Source organism: Sinocyclocheilus anshuiensis, unplaced genomic scaffold (assembly GCF_001515605.1).
Source record: "Sinocyclocheilus anshuiensis isolate Anshui unplaced genomic scaffold, SAMN03320099.WGS_v1.1 scaffold51, whole genome shotgun sequence".
In the NCBI taxonomy this organism is placed as follows: Eukaryota; Metazoa; Chordata; class Actinopteri; order Cypriniformes; family Cyprinidae; genus Sinocyclocheilus; species Sinocyclocheilus anshuiensis.
Genome location: NW_015548296.1, coordinates 48,552 through 68,935, shown reverse-complemented (window position 1 = coordinate 68,935; position 20,384 = coordinate 48,552). Strand labels below are relative to the sequence as shown.

Here is a 20,384-nt window from a genome sequence, read left to right as displayed (position 1 = left end):
ACAGCTATTTAATCTCTCCTTTCATTACTTCATGCTGAGACAACACAATCAATTAACAAATCTATTTGTCTTCATCTGTGCCAAGCATTTCGCATTGCATTTTGTATTTTCCCTCTCCTTCGCATGGGCATACTAACTTCAATTTCAAGATTAGTTTATTACTGGATTAGGCCCTTGAGCAACTTTTGCCTGAAACTAGTTTTCTTAATCATATTATGTCTGTATATTTGTGTTCCAGTGTCCAATTTTTCAAAACCAATTATTAAAAAATAAGAAATTGGATGGCATATCTTTATGCTGTGTTTCATTTCTCTATTCTAAAGAAAACATCCTTTAGTATTTAATAAAATGAGTGATAGTCGAAGTTTGGCTTTTCAGTCTTAAATTTTGAGCAGATTTATTAGCCAAAACAAAGTTCTTCAAAAAATGTTGCTAACTTTTCCAACCTATTATGTATCTTTTCCTAGATCTCCCTTGACTACAAGTATTACCAATAAAAAGGTTAAGAAAAACCCAAAGGAAAATTTTATTGCTTGCTCTTTTATTGCTTATAATGCTTAATTGAGTTGTGTTTCAACAAAGTATCAAATTCATTTCAAATGTTTCTCCTTTAGTTCCTAGATCAGTGGTTCTCAAACTTTTTATACCGAGTACCACCTCAGAAAACATTTGGCTCTCCAAGTACCACCATAATAACCAACATTAAAATACAGTAGCATAGTAGGCCTACCTATACAGCTACAGCTCTGCACAGTTAAAAAATGAGGCAGTTTTATTCCTAATAGGAATATTTATTGTTGTCAGCCACTTTAACATTGTAAATACACAGTTTGAACATTAACACTGCACAGTGCTTACAAACAGGTAAATAAAAAACTGAAAACAATATTAAATTAAAATGTGTTGTACCTAAAAGTTTAATAAAAACTGTACTGTATTTAAATGTAAAACAAAAATAACAACAACAAAAAAACCTTCACTCCAATAAAGATTACATTAAAATGTATTGTGTTTTAACATTAATTTATATTTAGGCCTAATTTTGTGATTCCTCTGAGTACCACTAGTGGTACCACACTTTGAGAACCACTGTCCTAGATGAATAAAAATAAACACATATGAGGCAAATTTTCACTCACGGTGGAAGTTTAGAGCTATAAAATTAATAGATCATTTTGTCAGTTGTGAGATATCTTGATTTTTATTGCAAAGCTACTGTTGAGATTGTTTCTGATACACTGTAGGAGAGACCTTTTTCAGAGGAAACTTCTGAGAAGCATGAGCCCATTAGTTCTTGATTTAAACAGTTGTGACCAACTATTTTATGTGTTTTTTTATTTTATTTTTTTGTAAATTGGTGGAATCTACGCAATTTACCATTTGATAGGGCGAAAGATTTTCCCACAGATTTCGCAACGGGTTCAGTCGGTCATTTGAATTTGCCATGTTGACCAACAGAGAATGGATAATGGACCTCTTTTGTCTGCAAACTTTTGGGAAAATTTTGCTAATGTGACTGTACCTTAATTAATATAAATTCTTATTCTCACTCTTTGTACGACCTGCTAGCCTACACCCCACTGACAGGTAGATTTAGTGGTGGACTTTAATGCTTACATTGTTTTCTAAAAAAACCTACAGGAAGAAACTAATTTAATTTCAGTCCTTTAGAATAAAATGAGTGTCCTGCCTTTTCTGTGGTTTACTATACTTTCTACTTTCAGACGTATTTGTATGCAGCAGCGCTGTGTAATATTATTCAGACATTATTCATAGTCTTTATGAATCAGTGGTGGCGGGAATAACAATCTGAACACAGACGGTGTGGTTTCCTTGAGATGTGAGGGTGTGCATATTGTGCCATTGGGGTTTCATTAGAGAGGTGTGAAGGGGTGTGTGTTAGTGTATTTTTGTGTGTGTTCCAGTGGGGGAACGGTACACACTTTACCTCATTTGAGTAAAACTTATACCTTCTTTGTGTACATTCACTGTGTAGCCTAATAAAGAAAAAGAGGTTCATTTACTTGTGTCGCATTAATCGTATTCCCTCATTTGAATCAAATGTAGAGTGAGAGGGAGGGGAGAGGAAGGTAGAGAGAGAGTGGGAGGAGGGAGGAGGGGAATGATTTAGGCTATTATGAAAGGAAGATAGAGACAGAGTGAGGAAGAGAGATCGTGTCGTGCAGACGACAACATCCTTATTGCGACGGGGGCTGCAGCTGCTTAAAGAGAGAGAAAAAGTCTCGTAACATTAGAAAAGGCCAGTGGCCGTTATTGACGCAGCGTCACTGGAGGAGGCAGAGAGACGCGAGCACGTCCTCATTCAAAGCTTTTTACAAAGGTAAGAAAGCGCTTTCAAACCTTTATCATCCAAAACGTAATGATTCACTTAACAATTCAATTCATATCGCCTTTAATTTGTTATTTGTCTGTTTTGTGGCAGTATTCAGGACGACACCCGCTGTGTTTATATTCTGCTTTGAGAACTGAAGCGTCCCATAATAATCTGTCAGAAAGGGATTGCGCAATACAGTCTAGCGGAATAATAATTAGGGAATATTTCGGTTAACTGTGGCACACTGTAGTTATCAGGAGGCCTATAGGAAACAAACACGTCTATTATGAAATAATGGGGCGGACTTGTGTGAACGGCGAGTAACGGCGTTTTGTTTGCACGGGAGTGACGACCCTCATTGAAATCATAGCGGCTGCTAGATAGTCTTACCTTAAACACCTGTGCAAACTACTGGCCTCTTTGAGAAGTCTGTTATATATAGGAGAGACCCGGGGCCGTTAACACTGCATAACATTGTAACATTTTATATTGCATTAAAGAGTATGACCTACTACTCATATGTAAAAGAGACCGGGGCTAGTTGTCACACTAGGAAGTTTAGTCAAAGGTGCGTTTTCTCTAGTAGTTGTTTTGTTTGTTGGTTTCAAAGACCTCATGCAAGCTGTCACAAGTAGTTTGATCTATATGTCATAAAGTGTGCCATTTATTTATTACGATATTTGTTGGCTAAAACATTTTTATATTATTTTTTATGAATTGTTAATTGTTTAATTTGGATATAAATCCTGTTTAATGGCAGGTTCCAAAGTGCCAACTTACCCCATATTAACCGTTTTTCTTGCTTAAAAAATTGTAACCAAAAGTTTAAAAGAAAGTGTCTATTTACTTTAAAAATAACCCTTTAAATAAACAATACATGTTTAAATAGAAATATTCTCCATAGAGACGTACATGTACTAGCCTTGAAATATTATTCAGTAAGTTGCGATATTAAACGAAAGCATAACAATAAAGGCATTTTCAATTAAGTCATCTTCAGCAACATGTTATAAATAATGCAGACCCGAGTCTGAACAAACTGCTCCAATTCATATATTCTGATCATACACAAAAAGCTCACCAAGGTCAGTATGCCCCAATACTAACCGCCTTGTTCTGTGACTCAGCCCTGTGGCATGAAATTCTTGCCTCATTTGATGGGGTTTTATTCTGTTCTTATCAGTTGAATCTGTATGACTTAAGAAAAAGAAAAGTCTTGTTACTGAGAACCAACTGAAGCATTTTAGGCATTTCTCCATTATTAACGTGACTGAAGGTTTTGCACCATGCATTTCAGTGTTGCCCTTTGAATTTTGTGATCAGTCTCCACTCAGTTTTCTTTGCATTCTTTGTAGGCTCATTGAGACCTTTAATCGCTTCCTGCCTCTGAATCTGAATCACCAGAAGTATTGTTTAGAAGTTAGATCTAATGACCATGACCAGAAACCGAACCTGACCATTTTTAAACATCAAAAATGATTTTTGATTTTAGCCCAACCGCGTTTTGAAAACTGGAAAGGTAATTTGTGCAAAGTAATACAGGTAGTATATAAATGGTCAGTGACTCAGGTTTATTGGTGACAGTTGTAGTGAGAGAGAGCATTTCAGAGGCATTTTGGAGGCTGGGGACAGCCATGGCCAAGGGTTAAAACTGATAGTGACAGACCGAGCAGCAGCAGCAAATTAAAGCTCAGTGAAGCACTGTGGAAAAGTACACCACGGACTGCTAATGCTGGCCTGCAGCAGCCCCATCAGTGTGCTCAGGTGTGCGACTAGAACCAAAAATGTGAAACGGTGAGAGACTGAGAAAGAAAAAAACAGTAGTACGCAAGCAGCTCTTGGACATGATGCTGCTGATTCTGGCAGACTCTGATTTTGGAAGACTTATGACCTAGAATATTTTATAAAATAATTCATGTAAATATAGCTTCACAATCTACTGGAATGAGGGCGTGTGCTATATCCACCAGCCTCATAAAACATTCACGAGATCCCCGTGCTTTCAGAAGCAGATGAGGGTGAGCGATTGGGTAGGACTCGCGGTCCAGATCTTTTTTGATGGGTGTTGTCCATGTGGGGCATATATTCATTCCATATTGACACAAAAATAGCCCAACTTCCCAAATTTGTATGTGCTGTTCTTATAACAAACATGTAATTACCAAACAGGTAATCATGATAAGTAATATATTCACTATCCTTCAAATGTTCAAATGTATAGTTTTGTTTTTGTTTTTTTAAGAAGTCTCTTATGCTCAGCAAAGCTGCATTAATGTGATCAAAGATTTCAAAGATGAAATATTATTGCAATTTATAATAATTCCTATTTTCATATATTTTAATACATCTTAAAATGTCATTTATTCTTGTGATGACAAAACCGAATTTTTAGCAGCCGTTATTCCAGTCTTTAGTATGACGTGATCCTTCAGAAATCATTCTAATATGCTGATTTGATGCTAAATACATTTTTTTTATTATCATTGTTGAAAACAGTTGTGCTGCTTAATAGGCCTTAATATTTTTGTGGAAATTATACCCTTTTTTCAGGATTCTCCAGCATTTATTTGAAATAAAAATCTTTTTAACTATATGTTTTTTCTGACACTTTTGATCAATTTATTGGATCATTGGATCACTAAATAAAAAGTAATTTCTTTAAAGAAGAAGAAGAATCTTATTGCCCCCAAACATTTGACTTTTAATTGAAAGTTAAATATTAAAAAATATTAAACCATATGGCATTTTTTGTGTGTTTTGTCTACTCAAATAGGCAAGGTACTCATAATAATAATAATAATAATTATTATTATTATTATTATTATTTTCTATACAAATTCATCAGTCATCCTCCTCACTCTTTTAATTTCATTTTTAAGGCAGGACGTGGTAAAAAAATTTTTTTTCAATGGACATTAAAATCCTAGCTATTATATAAATGCAGAACACTTGCCATCTGCATTTCTGGCGGTTTGGGCATTTGGACACACTCCTTTAGCTAAGTAATTGGTCCCTAAATCGACCACTTTACACTTTAATAGTCAGGCTCTATTTGAAGGCTTTAAACAGTGGTCTCCATCTTATCTGTTGCTATACGGCATGCTGTTTACTCCCAAGAGCTTGAAGGAAATGAGGTAGATTCTGTGCCTCAAAACGTTATGGTTTCGCTGCTTTGTTACTGGAATGTCAAGGTTAGGACTTGTGATTCAGCTCCGATCAATAAACCTATTTCTGCATCTGTGCAGTAGACAAACTTGTAGCTAGTCCACATGATTAATTTGTTCACATTGTGAAGTGAGTATACGATTGTTTGAATGACTTATATGACAGAATTAATATATAAATATATTTAGTTACACCAGTGAAAGTCATTTAAAGCTGGCAAAATTAGTAGAAAATTGCTCAGTAAGGTAACAAACAGTTTTCAAACAGGCTTTAAGAACACTCCTCCATTTTAACATTTAATTAATTACACACTATTGCTTTAAATATCATTTTACAATATCATTATTTAATGCTTCTTTCCATATTCACATTTCAGTATAAATGGTAGCTAAAAGACACTTTTAGAAAGCTAAAATGACCCAATCATCTCATAGATCATGGACGAAGTGAGAATGAGATGCATCCACAGCGCTGTGAATCTATGTAAATGTGAGATGAAATTAGATTAGTATGGGAGCTGGAAGTACATTCCTGTCTAGCTGCTGAAAAATGATCCTGTAGAGAGCATTGAAGCCATGAACTCAGGCAGTCAGGATGATGTGCTTACAGAAGGGAAGTTTTAACTGAAGCCAAGTGTATCTGAACTGAAGCGTCACATATATTTGAAAGACTCATTCATCCATGAGAGCATGTACTTACTTAACCCTGATCTGCACACATCCAGGTCATGAGTGCCTTCAGCAGTTCAACCATTCACTGGGAGTGCTAATAAAAATGTCTGATCAAACAGAGAGGGGTAGTTCACTGGGAAGGTCGGAGACCACAAGGTCAGATGTCTTTGTCAGAGGGTGATAAAGGTCAAGGACCTCCACATCTGTTGGGTTATGGGGGTCTCGTTGAGATATGGCCATTAGAGAGAATGGATGGGCCTGTGTTTGAGGGAGGAGGTGGCAAATGAGGAAGAGTGGGGACTTTCTCAGTTCTCTGATCTCTACTGTGAAGTGCTCAAGTACAGATGAGCTTCTGTTTTGTGTCCTGCAATGAGCACTTCTGGGACATAGAGCGGTCATTGTTCTCCTCAGGCATTGCTGCTGCAGATGCTGTATCTGTCAGTGAGAACATGCCATGCTCCAATTGAAGTCACTGGGCATCGTAATTGCAGTCTCTCCCTCGGTACGGCCATCCACGGCCCCCTGTTATGTTTTAATGGGCCTTATCACAGCAAATGTGTAACAGAGAGAGTTCTATATGCAGTCTCTTCACTATGCGATCAGTTTCAGTCAAAAGAATTGTAGAACAGTCAGCTAGATTATTAAAATTATATTATGGTTAACATTAAGGGCTGTGAATTCATTGAAAATGTATTACACAAAATTATATGCCATTCAAAAGTTGTGTGTCAGTTTTTTTATATATATATATAATAAATTAATACTCCAGCAAGGACACAGGGAGGACAAAATTGATCTAAAGTGACAGTGAAGGCATTTATAATGTTAAATAAAAAATCTGTTAAAATAATTGTTTTGAACTTTCTATTCATCAAAGAAAAATGTATCAAGATTTTCACAAAAACATTAGGCAACTTTTATCAACATTGATAATAAGAAATGTTTGTTATAGGATCATGGGACTCTTCATGCGAATTTGTAGGAGTAATGGATCCTAAAAATTCAGCTTTTATATAAATTGCAAAAAAATAAACTAAATAAATTGCATTTTAAAATATATCAAAATAAAAATGTTTAGGAAATGTAAAATAGGAAACATTAAAATATTAAGTTTTTTTTTTAATTATAATAATATTTCACAACATTACTGTGTATGAGATTTGTTTTAAAAGCATCTTGCCAAACCCAAACGTTTGAAGTATAATAATTTCCATATGATCAAATAAGCTGATAATTTATTTACCTGTGATAACCGATAAAATCTAAATAAACTAAAAAATCAGCCATTTTAAATGCTACAATAAATTTAGGCATCATAAAATTATAATGAACAGTATTAAAACTATTTTAATATTTACTCAAGGTTACATTTAGATTAACTTTAATTGAGCGTTAGATAAGGCAAAGGGAAGGCAAACATAAGTGTTCACAATTAAATGTAATGTCTGTAATTATTCTGTAATGTCAGCCGATAATTAATATGGTACCAATATACTGTGCATATCAAAATCAGGAATGGTATATCAGTGTTTAGAATTTTTTCCCCTGAATTAAAATGTTCAAAGAATGCTCCTTTTGTGAGCCCTTTGAAGGTCACCAAATTTCAGTCTGTTTCCTCTTCAAAAAGGACAAGCATATCATCGTCCTCTGTGAAGTGAGCCAAGCTATTACAGGACATTTCATCTTGGCGGGCTGTCAACACTCACAGACTATCATGTTGATATTTCAGTTACAGGAGGGCTAGTGGGTCCACATGAGGCTGTTTGTCTTCTCAGGTCTCTCGCCCTCACACACTTTCTCTTGTGAGTTTGATACATGGCCGTGGCCTTCAGGGCCCAGACTGGCACCACTTTACCTACCATCTGCAGGGCACGCGGAGGCAATGAGGTGTCGTTAAATGTGTGGGTGCATATAAGGACAATTGAAACAGGTGGTGCACAAGCTGGTGCTTTAGTTTTATGTACTGAATGTGTGCATCCTGCATATTTAATGTTAATGGGTGATTTAACATTTAGGGCCACATTTACTTGAATTCTTGACCACTTACTTTTAGATCATCCGTGTGATTTCAACCATCAATGTGACCTTTTTCTCTTATATGTATATATCTTAAAAATACAATGGATATAGTATTAATAGACAGAAATATGATAAATTATAATATAATATATAATAAAAAAAACAAAAAACAGAATTAAACATTTAAAGCTGGAATTTTTAAAGCATCTTTTTATTCTTTAAAATCAATGTAGGGGACCAAATTGAAGTCAGTCAATTGAACTGGGTTAATCACCCAGTCTTGAATATGTGTCCTGTCTTTTAGCATTGCAAATTTGCAGTAAACATTAGAATGACTTTTCACAATGTATTTAGATTGAGAGCCAACACAGTGTAGCTTAAACCCAATTTGGAGGACTCAAGCTTTGCTTGACCCGAATGAAAATATCATTGTTTAGACTAAGCAATTTTAGCACAGGTCTTTGGGTCTGTGAAATTTGAGCCATTCCAAGCTGAACAGAGACCTGGTTTCAAATATCCACACAAGCCAAGGCAAAGACAGCAATTTAAGCTGACGATTTTTATCATCACCGGCTGCCACGCTGCTGTCTAAGGCCATGCTGTACCCAGCCTCAGCACTTTTCCCTGCGCCTGTGCTTTCCTGTCTGTTGCGGTGGCACCAATTAGAGCTACTGTGAAAGTTATCCTCAGGTACATTATACTAGCATGTATTTGACTGTTCAATATATGGGCCATGGACAACCACACAATGTTCTATACAAGCAAAATGAAATTGCTGATATAGTTTTCAGAATAAAAGGTACCACTCTCATATTAGTCAAATCTTTCACTTATTAATCAACATCATTCATTGCTTGGCTTTAGTTTATAATAAAGCCCCATGCTTTTTTCTTTTTGGATAGTAGCCTTCAAACCTCATTCAACATTTCATTTGATTATTGCTGCTTCAGTAAGTGACAGCTAGGTGAAATATTGAGAAAGGCAAGACTTCAATAATGCATGGCACAAGCCTAAAAGACAGTACGTCAGCAATGAGTCAATGAGCCCTTGTGTGGATTTGTAGACCCCTGAGTCGCAAACTTATCACCATTGGGAACCGCTGTGAAAAATAACAAAACTAAAAGCTTTATTGAAAGTGTTAAAAATTTGTGAATTTTACATTTGAATGTTTAAAAACGATAGTAAAGACAAAATTAACTTTCATGTATCCCATTGAGGAGGTTCAACATGACCCAGTAAACAACCTGCTGCTCTTGTGTTTCATTTCAGTACATGGCTGGATAGAAAGATAATAATGCCACTTTAAGCTTGGGAAAGCTTTCAGTAGTATCTGTTAATTACACATTAGCGTTTACACTTTAATCATGCTCTCTGCTCTGCTTTATTGTCACTGTTCATAGATTCTAGGCTTAATGGCATAGTCATTATAATGATTGGGTTTAATGTACCCAAGACTTTCGGTCTGAAAACAGTAAGTTCCAGCTTTGTGTCACTGTTCAGACAATGGGGAGATGACTCACTGCTCTGAGCAAACATGTCGAACAGCAAACAATCACAACAAACAGCTAATCATGGCATGAATAATCATGAAAGGATGCTCTTGGTGTTGAATCCACAGACCTGTAGTTTTAGATTTGCTGTGGAGTGACTCATAAGACAATTCTGGCATCTGCAAATGTGAAGTAGTAAACCAGAAACTTATTTGTAGTTTTTAAAATAAGTGTCTTTGAGATCTGTTGTTTGCCTTCTGCATAGATCATCATTATAATTCCTCCCCACTGCTGCTATTTTAGCTCCGGCTATGAAGTGCTGGCTTTATCGGCAAACTCAGATTGCAAACACTGAATATTTATTCTGTGGCAAGGCCATGACTTGGGGACACTAAGCCATACATTTTAGATCAGGCTTGGATTGGTTCAGTGAATACCAATTTGATTTACTTTAGGAATATTCAGACCGGCAAGATGTTTTTTGCTGTATCAGATGTAATGTATAGCAGTTTGGCTGTTTGTAGACCAAAGCATTTTTTTGAGGATGCAGTGGGTGTCCAACAGAACCTTAAGGTATGTAGATGAAGGCAGACTGATAAAAATTCCTTAGATATGTTTTTTTGTTGAGTCTCTACACAGACACCTAACTTCAACGGGCCACCTGCTGGGAAAGATCCATTTTGGGGGGCTAAGTCCCATTAGCAGATGTCAGGGCGGCAGTAAAAGCATCATTGCCCTAGGCAGTCCATGAGTCCTACAAGAAACTTGACTTTTGAGAAAAGGAAGTACTCAGATGAATGTATGATGGTAGGCACTAGGCAGGAGTGAAATGGCCATAGGGAACACTAGGACTATTTCAGATGGGCTCTTGTTGGCCGAATGTCCATTTTAATGTTAATTTTACATATACAAAGCAAATATAAAGGGATGAAAAAGGGGAGGGTCCATATAGGCCCATTTTAAAGTGAAGCGAAGTGATGTGTGGCCAAGTATGGTGTCCCATACTCAGAATTTGTGCTCTGCATTTATCTGCATTTATTTGTGCTCCCATCCAAGTGCACACACACAGTAGTGAACACACACACCGTGAAGACACACCCGGAGCAGTGGGCAGCCAATGCTGTGGCACCCGAGGAGCAGTTGGGGGTTCGGTGTCTTGCTCTAGGGCAGGGGTAGGCAAGTTCGGTCCTAGAGAGCCGCAGTCCTGCAGAGTTCAGCTCCAACCCTAATCAGACACACCTGAACAAGCTAATCTAAGTCTTCAGGATTACTAAGGCTATAGGTTTATAGGTATAAGTTTTTTTTCCAGGGTTGGAGCTGAACTCTGCAGGACTGCTGCTCTCTAGGACCGAACTTGCCTACCCCGCCTAGGGTCTCACCTCAGTCGTGGTATTGAAGGTGGAGAGAGCGCTGGTTATTCACTCCCCCCACCAACAATTCCTGCCGGACCTGAGACTCCTCACAAGTCCGATTCTCAATCCATTAGGCCACGACTGCCCCCATTTAAACTACAATGATGGCAGCATCTCCCTTCACAAATTAATAGAAATGTTTAGTGGAGGTGATGTAGTATACATTTTCAGGCTCACTCTGTTTCTATGTGTAGAATTTGTCACCGTCAGAAAGCACTCAGCCATGTGTCCTCATTCCAGCTGGACGAGCTGTCATGATTGTCCTTAGCTCTGACGTTTGAAATGGACACAGAAAAACAAGGGGTTTTAACAGAAAAGTGTTGGAGCAAGAGGCATGTTTCACTGTAGGAAGGTGTGAACCTGAGAAATACATAAAGATCTTGTCAAAATGAAAATGTTGTGTAATTTTGTTAATTAAAGGGTTGCTTTTGCAATATTAAAACATCAGTTAAAAAAAACAACGTTTTATTTTAAGTGTGCTGCATGCAAATTTAATTTTTAAATAATATAGTTAAAATCAGTAGGCCTATTTTAAAGTGTTACTTTTGCAGTATTAAACAATAAATAAAAAATGTATAAGTAATAAAAAATAAAATAACTTTTTGTTTTAAACAATATTTTTTATTTTAAATATACTTTATTATTATTTTTTTTTTATATATAATCATTTTAAATAATATTGGTAAAATTAATATATTTAGCAAGTTTGAATTATGTGACATGGGATAGTGGGGAATTATTGCACTGTTGTCTCAGACTATCCCTGATGATAGGGTATGGTAGATGGACTACAAAGAAATGTGTTTGAGTGAAATCAAAACATAACAGAGAACTCGCTGTAAATTTGTGCATTGATGCATTGATTGATTTGTGTGTTCCTTGACAAACAGCCCTCTCATATTCATGCATACAGTACATCTACTGCAGCATGAGGAAAATCCTGTCAGTTACATCCTGGCAGCCAGCACATTATACCGTGCTAAGTAGAGTGAGGTTGAAAAGACTGTGACAACACACCGAAGCAGTGCTGATAAAACAAGCATTTGAGTGCAGTCAGGTGGCAATCAGAGTCTTGTTTGGTGTAATTAAGAAATTTCTCTGATGAAAGCCCCTTTCTCTCTTTTTTAAACCTCTACAAACAACTGCTGGGATGCTTCCAGGGGGCCATTCTCATCACAAACAGCACATCTGTGCTGACGCTTCGTGGTTCTCAGCTTCGCCTGCAGACGTACCGGGAACTGCAGAGCAGCTGCGATTGCCATTACTTGGGCCAGGAAAAAGATCTGCAATTGCCAATTACTGGGCTGGGGGGGTGGTATGCTGCACAGTGAAGGAAACAATCCCGCACACTCAAAGCAGATATGAGGGCCGGATGGCGAATGGTGCAAAACAGCTGCTACCCTGCGCACTTTTGTCAATTTAGCCGCTAGACAATTTGAGTCACGTGTCCCTGTTTTATTAGGCCCGAATCTGAGCCGTGCATCAGCAGGTGACACATCAGGGCGAGGGAGCGGTGAATATGACAGTGTAGAGTAGCTTTTCAGGCTGTCAGAGGAATATAGTGTCAGAATAAATCAGAATTTGTTGCCAATTGAAAACACACAGCCATGCATCCTCACATTGGTTGGACAGGGCTGTTATGATTCTTCTCAGTTGTAAAACGGACACAGAAAAACAAAATATATCCATATGTGTACCTACACTCACCCTCATGTCTTTTTAAAATTGAATGAGCTTCTTTCTTCTGTAGAACATAGAAGATATTTTGGGATATTTCTCAGTGTTTTCTTGTTTTCAATACAGTGAAAATGGAAAAATGGGCACCAAAACTGCTTGGCCACCAACATTCTTTAAAATGTATTATTTTTGTGTTTTAAAGAAGACAGAAAGTCATAAAGATTTAGAAGCATGCATATTACTAGCCTATTGGCTGTTTATTAATACTTTATAATAATGCATGAACATATTTTAGATCCTCCAGTCCTACCCCATACCTAAAGTACCTTACTAACTATTAATAGAAGTCATAGTTAATAGTGAGAATTGGTCCACAAACTTTCATTTTTGAGTTAACTGTTACCTTAACTTAAAAATAATGTTGATACTAGGGATGGGCGATATCTTATAATTTGCGATATACCGGTAAAAATTCTCCCCACGATAAGAATTAGACTTACCGCCATAATAACGTTAAAGTCTAGTTGTTGACATATTTCTGTGTGCGACATCGCGGAAGGCAGACGTGAAATTGAGGAGGAGTAGCCTATATCGCTAAATGGAGCTCGAGCTCCTTTTACAATCTGTAACTGGTTTGGTTAGGGCTGTACAGTGCACAAAAAATCGGTCTGAATAAATGTACTACAGTAGCACGTGTGCGATACAGTTTTGCATGTGTATGAGCCTGTTTACAAAACTGTTGTCCAGCAAAGATATACTTTATTGACATGCTTTTTCTCCAAATTAACTTAATAGTCGAGTGTTTGAAATACTTCTTTTTGTGACCAGATGTGGTTTCATATTACAGAATGATAGTATTATATACAGTGATAAAGGCCATGTCGATTAACATTGCATTATAAATATACTTTCCTTATAAAAATACCCAAGATTGAAGAACACAGATAAACCATATATTTTGTGCAATCGTATGTTTATTTTCCTCAAGTTTCATCAGTTAAAATGTCTCAATCTCCGTTGTGCGTTTTATTCAGCGATAACTGGATACCTTCCTGGAGCGCGTGCGTCGTCAGTAGTATTACTTCAGCTATGGATATGTGGAGTTTCTGTGCAAGAGCGCCCTCCGGCTTCCAGTGCTTTTTCACTTTTTCAACTTTAGTTAGTCTGTAATGTTGCTGTTTGAGCATAAAAAAGATCTGCAAAGTTATAAAGCTCAAAGTCCACTTCAAAAGGAGATATTTTATTTAACAGAAATGTAACTTTTCAAAAACTACAACTAATGATTCGTTTGGACTACAATGCATATTTTCCAGGATTTGTGATATCACAAATACAGACGAGTGAGAGGAGACCTGGTTGAGCTGCACTAGAGAAGGGCCTTCATTTGATACAGGAACTATTTGAGCCGTTCATGCCAGACTGGGGAGAGCGGTGTTGTAATAATGTAAAATATGTGAAAAATAACGTGTTTTTCGAACAACCTAGCATGAGAGCCTGTTCTAGTACACCCCCAAAACAAAATCAAGACTTTGTAAAAGAGCATAATAGCACCCCTTCAATCCTCACAACACCCTATTTTGGGTAAAAATAGGAAAGATAATACTTTTCTCTAAAGAAACAGGATTCCCTGAATTATCGTCATTGATATTGTTATCGCAATAAATACCAGAGATATCGTGATATATTTTTAAGCCCATATCGCCCATCCCTAGTTGATACTCATCTCAGAATCAGCCTATTTTTTGTGAGTCATCTGGGTTTTTGTTTTTCCCCAGGAGCTGAAAGGCCTCTGTCTCTTGTCTGGGTGTGGTTGCAGTAGGAAGATGAGGATTCTATTGTGTCTGCTGTCTCTCAGCTCTCTGGCTCTGAGCTACACATTGGGTAAGTATGATCTGATCTGATGTCTCCCATCATCTCAATTCATTCAAGATCTCATTTGCAAATATACTTAGGAGGTCTCACTCAGCCCTTCCCCCATTAGTGAAACTTTGTTACCACTCACCCTTTGTTTTGTTTTTTTCTATATTCCCTCTGCTCCAGCATTTCCTTGTTGAAACATAATTGAAATGTACATTGTCACTTTGATGGTGTCTGGGATGTGTGGTTTTAGGCTTGTGCATCAGTGGGGGGCCACAAATTCAGATTAATTATTCATTGTGTTATCTTAGATCAGTGGGCAGAAGGGATTTGATTTACTTGAGAGGTGTTTTAGACGGCTGAAGTAATCCAGGCCCCATTAAACATTGATAAAAATGTGCTTTTGTCCATAATGCTATTAACTTGGCAAATGGCACTCTGGTCAAAGTTGTACTAGTCTCACAGGCATAAAATCTGGTCCACTTGGCACCAAATTCTGGTCAGGAGCCACCATCTGAGTAACATAATTTGTTTTATTTTTACATGCCATTTAGGGGAAGATTTATCTAAAATTGTTGATTCCACAAAAAATAGACTGTGAAAAGTCAAAAATGTAAATAACACTTGGCAGGGGCGGTTCTAGACCCTTTTTAGGTGGGCTTCAGCCACCCTATTTGTTGTTTTAACCCCCTCTAAAACTAGAAATGTTTGTGGACTTTGTAATCAGAATTCAAGTTTATACAAAAATTATAAGTACCAACTACTTCACAGGTATTTGTTCTTCAGCAAATCTGCTCACTTCTTCAACTTTCTACCTACTTTTAAATCAGACTTTGTTTCCAGACAGATAGGTGCAGCCAGCCAATCAGAGTACCGTTTCTGCCCAATGTTTCCTAGACCTACATCATTGTTTGCTCATTTATTTGATCATGACAATTTAACTTTACTGTTTTAATATATTTTAAAATGTAATTTAGTGCTGTCATGGCAAAGATGAATTTTCAGCAGCCATTACTCCAGTCTTTTAGTGTCACATAATCCTTCAGAAATCAATATGCTGATTTGGTGCTTAAGAAACATATTTTATTATTATCAATGTTGAAAACAATTGTGCTGCTTAATATTTTTGTGGAAACTGTGCTACATTTTTTTCAGGAATCTTTCAGTTAATGTAAAGTTCAAAAGAACAGAATTTATAATCTTTTGTAACATTTATATATGTCTTTGCTGTCAATTTAATGCATCCTTACTGAATATAAGTCTTAATTTCTTTCAAAAATCTGTAATGTGTAAACAGCAAAACATGGACATAGAAAGGAACAAATGGTTTGAGAATATACCTAATTGTCATATTCACTGTACTGAGGAAAATGTCTAGGTTCTGATGTATCATCACAGGCATTCAGATTGAATTGGCTAACAATACAATTACTGTTTCTAGTCTAGTACACAGAAGTAACTACACATAGAGACTGTGAAGAGCTGTTGAGAGTCTTCAGTGGAAAAGAACTTAAGTGGCAGTTTTGAGCTGTTTATCCCCATTACTGGAAGCAGCCATCATGCCACTGAAAACCTCCCGGGGAGCCGGCTCCCCTTCTCAACTCATCTCTCCTCCCCTGCCTCTGTTATTGCCCTAGATTCCTGTGGTCTTACCAGAACTGCATACACACACTGCATACATATACAGAATTCCAATGAATTCTAAATTGCAAATTCCTAAATCAAACAAAAAGTCTGCACATACATAGTGACTGAAAAAAATAAGAATGTTTAAAAATGATATTTTTACTGGAAAACAAGATAATATGCATAAGATAATAAAACCTAATTTTAGAGATATATCTTGAATTCAGTTCATTTTTCTTTTAAAAAATTCTGTTTACTTATTTAATCACTAAATACCAATAGGGAGGAAAAATTTAACTTAATTCAGTACAGTATAATCTCTGAAAACAATATCAATATCTGCAATTTACTTGAAAATGAATGTATCTCGTTTTAGGAATGTTTAGATATTTTTACTGGAAAACACGACAAAAAAAGAATACTGATTCTTTTTTTTTATAGTACTCTAATCCATCACAAATTGCATTATAATACACAGTCTCAAATCCATAAGAAGCACCAATTTATTTGAAAATAAAAAAGCAAAATCCCAGTCGCAGTTGCACACACTGACACAAATGCACACACAGTCCTATATAATCCAAACTCATTCTTGAGTCTTGACCCAATTCATAATGCATCATATGCATTCACGGCTACCTGGAGACTTAACTGTATTCAAACTCCCATGTTCCCCTCTGTTCTGTCAAAATATCTGAGTGCGTGCAATTATATCTGACAGCTTGTATCCCCTGCTGACTTTCCCCAGGTGGAGTACACTCCCACTCTGAGTGCAAATACGCTGGTGTTGTTAGGCACGCACGACCCCCTGTATCTGTCTGTTTGGCACAGTACACTGGCTGTCAATGGAGGCAGTATAAAAGACCTGAGCATGACAAGACTACTTGAGCTAGATTACTCTCATAGATATTTTACTATACCCTTGACTTTCATTTAGTGTGCTGTTGCCTAGTTAATCATCTGGTAACCAGAAAGCTGTTGGTTCAAATCCAGGGGGTCACCATGTTAAAAGGCCATGAATGCTGTTTTTGACTCAAAAGCATTTGGTGACAGTCTTTGTTGAAATGTTTCTCACAGACAGTAACGGTGGGCACATTTTTGTAGGTGGGGATGTGTGTGTGTCGGGTCACGACAGTGGGCCTGTGTTTGAGGAGCAGCCGTCTAGTCTGATTTACCCAGAGGGGATGCCAGAAGGCAAGGTGACCCTGAGCTGCCAGGCTCGCGCCAGCCCTGCTGCTATTTACCGGTACTCAGATCAGGTTTTTGGCACTTACACCTTATCGAACAAAACAGGACCTTTATTCACTATGACCTAACTTTAAACACAAACATTGTAAAAAATATTTTTACCAAAATAAATGATTTCAAATACTATATATTTGAAATAGAAATCTTTTGTAATATTGTAAATGTCTTTATTGTAATTTTGATCAGTTTGATGCATCCTTGCTGAATAAAAGTATTCATTATATATATTACTGACCTGACCCAAACTTTTGATTGATAATGTAATTCTTTAAGATAATAATAATAAATTAAGTTTATTGGATTTTTTCTAGTTATATACATTAACTTCACTAAATTTTGTTGTATTTATGCTTAGAAAAACACTATTTGTCACTGTTGTATGAAAATAAACATTAATATATATTCTTTGAAACGATGTTTTAATATGCAATTTTGCTTCTTAAGCCTTAAAAATCTCTTTATTTAAAGGAGGTTAAAAATATTTTTACAGGAAAACCAAGCAAAAATATATTTTTTTCATACATTATGCATGCTGTCCCACAAAAGGTGTACTACATGTTTGGCTGAATTAAATTAATCATTGATTATGCACTTTTTTGAAGCTAGAATCTGTTGAAGTTAGATCTTGTATGTGATTTCTCACAGGTGGCGTGTGAATGGCACTGAAATAGCATTTGCCGAGGATTCGCACTACACGCAGGTTGCAGGAAACCTTGTGATCAATAACCCTCAGAATGGGCGAGATGGTGGGTCATACCAGTGTCTCGCCATCAACCGCTGTGGCACCATTGTTAGCCGAGTGGCTAACCTCAAATTTGGCTGTGAGTACAAACCAAATGATTTTGTTGTCCAAGTGTGAAAATTAGTCCTTTCTTAATAAAAGCAGCAGTAGTTGAAATTGTACTCTACCAGTACTGATTAATGTTGTGTGCATTCTAGACCTCCATGATTTCCCCCCTGAGAGTAGAAGCCCTCAGACGGTCCATGAAGGTGCAGGAACCTTTCTTGCCTGTCAGCCACCAGCTCATTACCCAGGTATGATTGCACATTATCAGTTAGTGAACCATTTCACTCTGTATTCAGTTTATTTATTTCCTCAAATGTTTATATTACATCTTCCATTCATTTTGTTCCACCAAGCTTTGTCCTACCGCTGGTTCATAAACGAGTTCCCCAACTTCATCCAGCCAGAGGGGGGCAGATGGTTTGTTTCTCAGGTGACGGGTAACTTATACCTTGCTAACGCAAGAGCCAATGACACGGGCAACTATTTCTGCTTCACCACCATCAACATGGACATCAGCACCAAGAGCATCTTCAGCAAAGCTGTCCAGCTCACTGTTTACCCTGATGGTTAGTTCGTTTCCTTCAAAAATAAGAAACATGCTCAAGTACATGCTGCTATCAAAATAACATTTTATATAAAAAAAACACGTCTTACATTTTGTTTTTCCAAAGCAAACCCAAGGAAAGCGGCTCCAAATGTCCGAGTGCGTTTTCCCGCTGAGACGTACGCATTATCGGGACAAACTGCACAGCTGGAATGCTTTGCCTATGGCAAGTAAGTCCCCCTTAGCTCCTCACTTCCCTTCAGAGATCACTGCGACATCGGTTCAACAACATCCATAACTCAGTCAGCTATAAAAATTGAAAATTTTTCTCTAACGTCTTTTTGCTCACTCTTTACTTTCCTCCCTAAGTCCAATTCCTAAAATCCGCTGGAGGAAGGTGGATGGGATTTTACCACCTAAGGTCGGAGCAAGTGCAGAGGGACCCACCCTGATTATTCCTGAATTGAATTTTGATGACGAGGGCATGTATGAGTGTGAGGTTTACAACTCAGAGGGCCGTGAGACACATCAGGGACGTGTCTCTGTGCAAGGTAGGCACAACGTCAGCACTAGAATGATATTTTCTACTAGATTTTCCACTAGTTACCTTTGGTAGAAGTTTGATGTAGCATAAAACCTTGTGTTGTTATTGTTAACCAAAATTATTAAAAATTGTTAATTAGAAGAAGCTGAAATAAAATATACAATATAAATTATATAAAAAAAATTATATAAATATAAATATTACAAATAGACTAAAAACCTAACAAATTAAATGAAAATGAAATAAGTTTAAATACTAAAACAAAATAGAAATGAAAATATATATACACGCACACACACACTAATAAAAATGACAAAAACACATAACAAAATCAATAAAAATTTTAATTCAAAACTGATAATATAAAAATAAAAGCTGATTCATTATATTAATAAATAATTACACATCAATCCACTTATTAGGGAGAGAAGTAAAAATCTGCTGGTTTGTATGTGTTCTCGCTTCCCAGCCCAGCCTGAGTGGCTTCAGGTCATGAGTGACTCTGAGGTGGAAATCAGTTCGGAGCTGCAGTGGAGCTGTGCTGCTGCGTGCAAACCAAGACCCACCATTCGCTGGCTCCGTAACGGACAGCCCCTCACCACACAGGTCAGCCATATATGTGCGCACACACACTTAACTGTAGCTGGACTGTCATCTGACAATGTGTGTGTTATCAGAAATGAACAGGACCTCTAGCTGTCAAGACTCAGACTGATATATGCTAAATCATTTTTAGAAAGCTCTTCATGTCTAAGAGGCAGTGAGATGTGACAGTGAATAACCTGCTCATTATTTTTTCAGCTGCAGGTAGATTGACAAGAGAAATGTTGTGTGGACCTCTGCTGGCATTAATGTGCATGTGCATCATGTCTCTTACAATTACCTGTGTGCAGGACCGTGTGGAAGTGAATAACGGGCGACTGAGGATCAGTAATCTCGCCTTGGATGATTCCGGTATGTATCAGTGTGTAGCCGAAAACAAACACGGCGCCGTTTACTCAAACGCTGA

General features: G+C 37.1%; 1 protein-coding gene across 1 annotated transcript in view; it reads left to right on the top strand.

Moving 5' to 3' along the window:
• The first annotated feature begins 2,098 nt into the window (after window positions 1-2,098).
• Window positions 2,099-20,384, top strand: part of cntn2 (contactin 2) — a 33,006-nt gene continuing 14,720 nt past the window's right edge. The window contains exons 1-9 of the mRNA XM_016443579.1: window positions 2,099-2,341; window positions 14,545-14,650; window positions 17,357-17,498; window positions 18,146-18,321; window positions 18,440-18,535; window positions 18,641-18,853; window positions 18,959-19,061; window positions 19,201-19,382; window positions 19,845-19,981. Of these exons, the coding sequence (XP_016299065.1) occupies window positions 14,593-14,650; window positions 17,357-17,498; window positions 18,146-18,321; window positions 18,440-18,535; window positions 18,641-18,853; window positions 18,959-19,061; window positions 19,201-19,382; window positions 19,845-19,981 (1,107 nt within the window). The 5' untranslated portion in view covers window positions 2,099-2,341; window positions 14,545-14,592. The remainder of the gene's footprint in view (window positions 2,342-14,544; window positions 14,651-17,356; window positions 17,499-18,145; window positions 18,322-18,439; window positions 18,536-18,640; window positions 18,854-18,958; window positions 19,062-19,200; window positions 19,383-19,844; window positions 19,982-20,384) is intronic.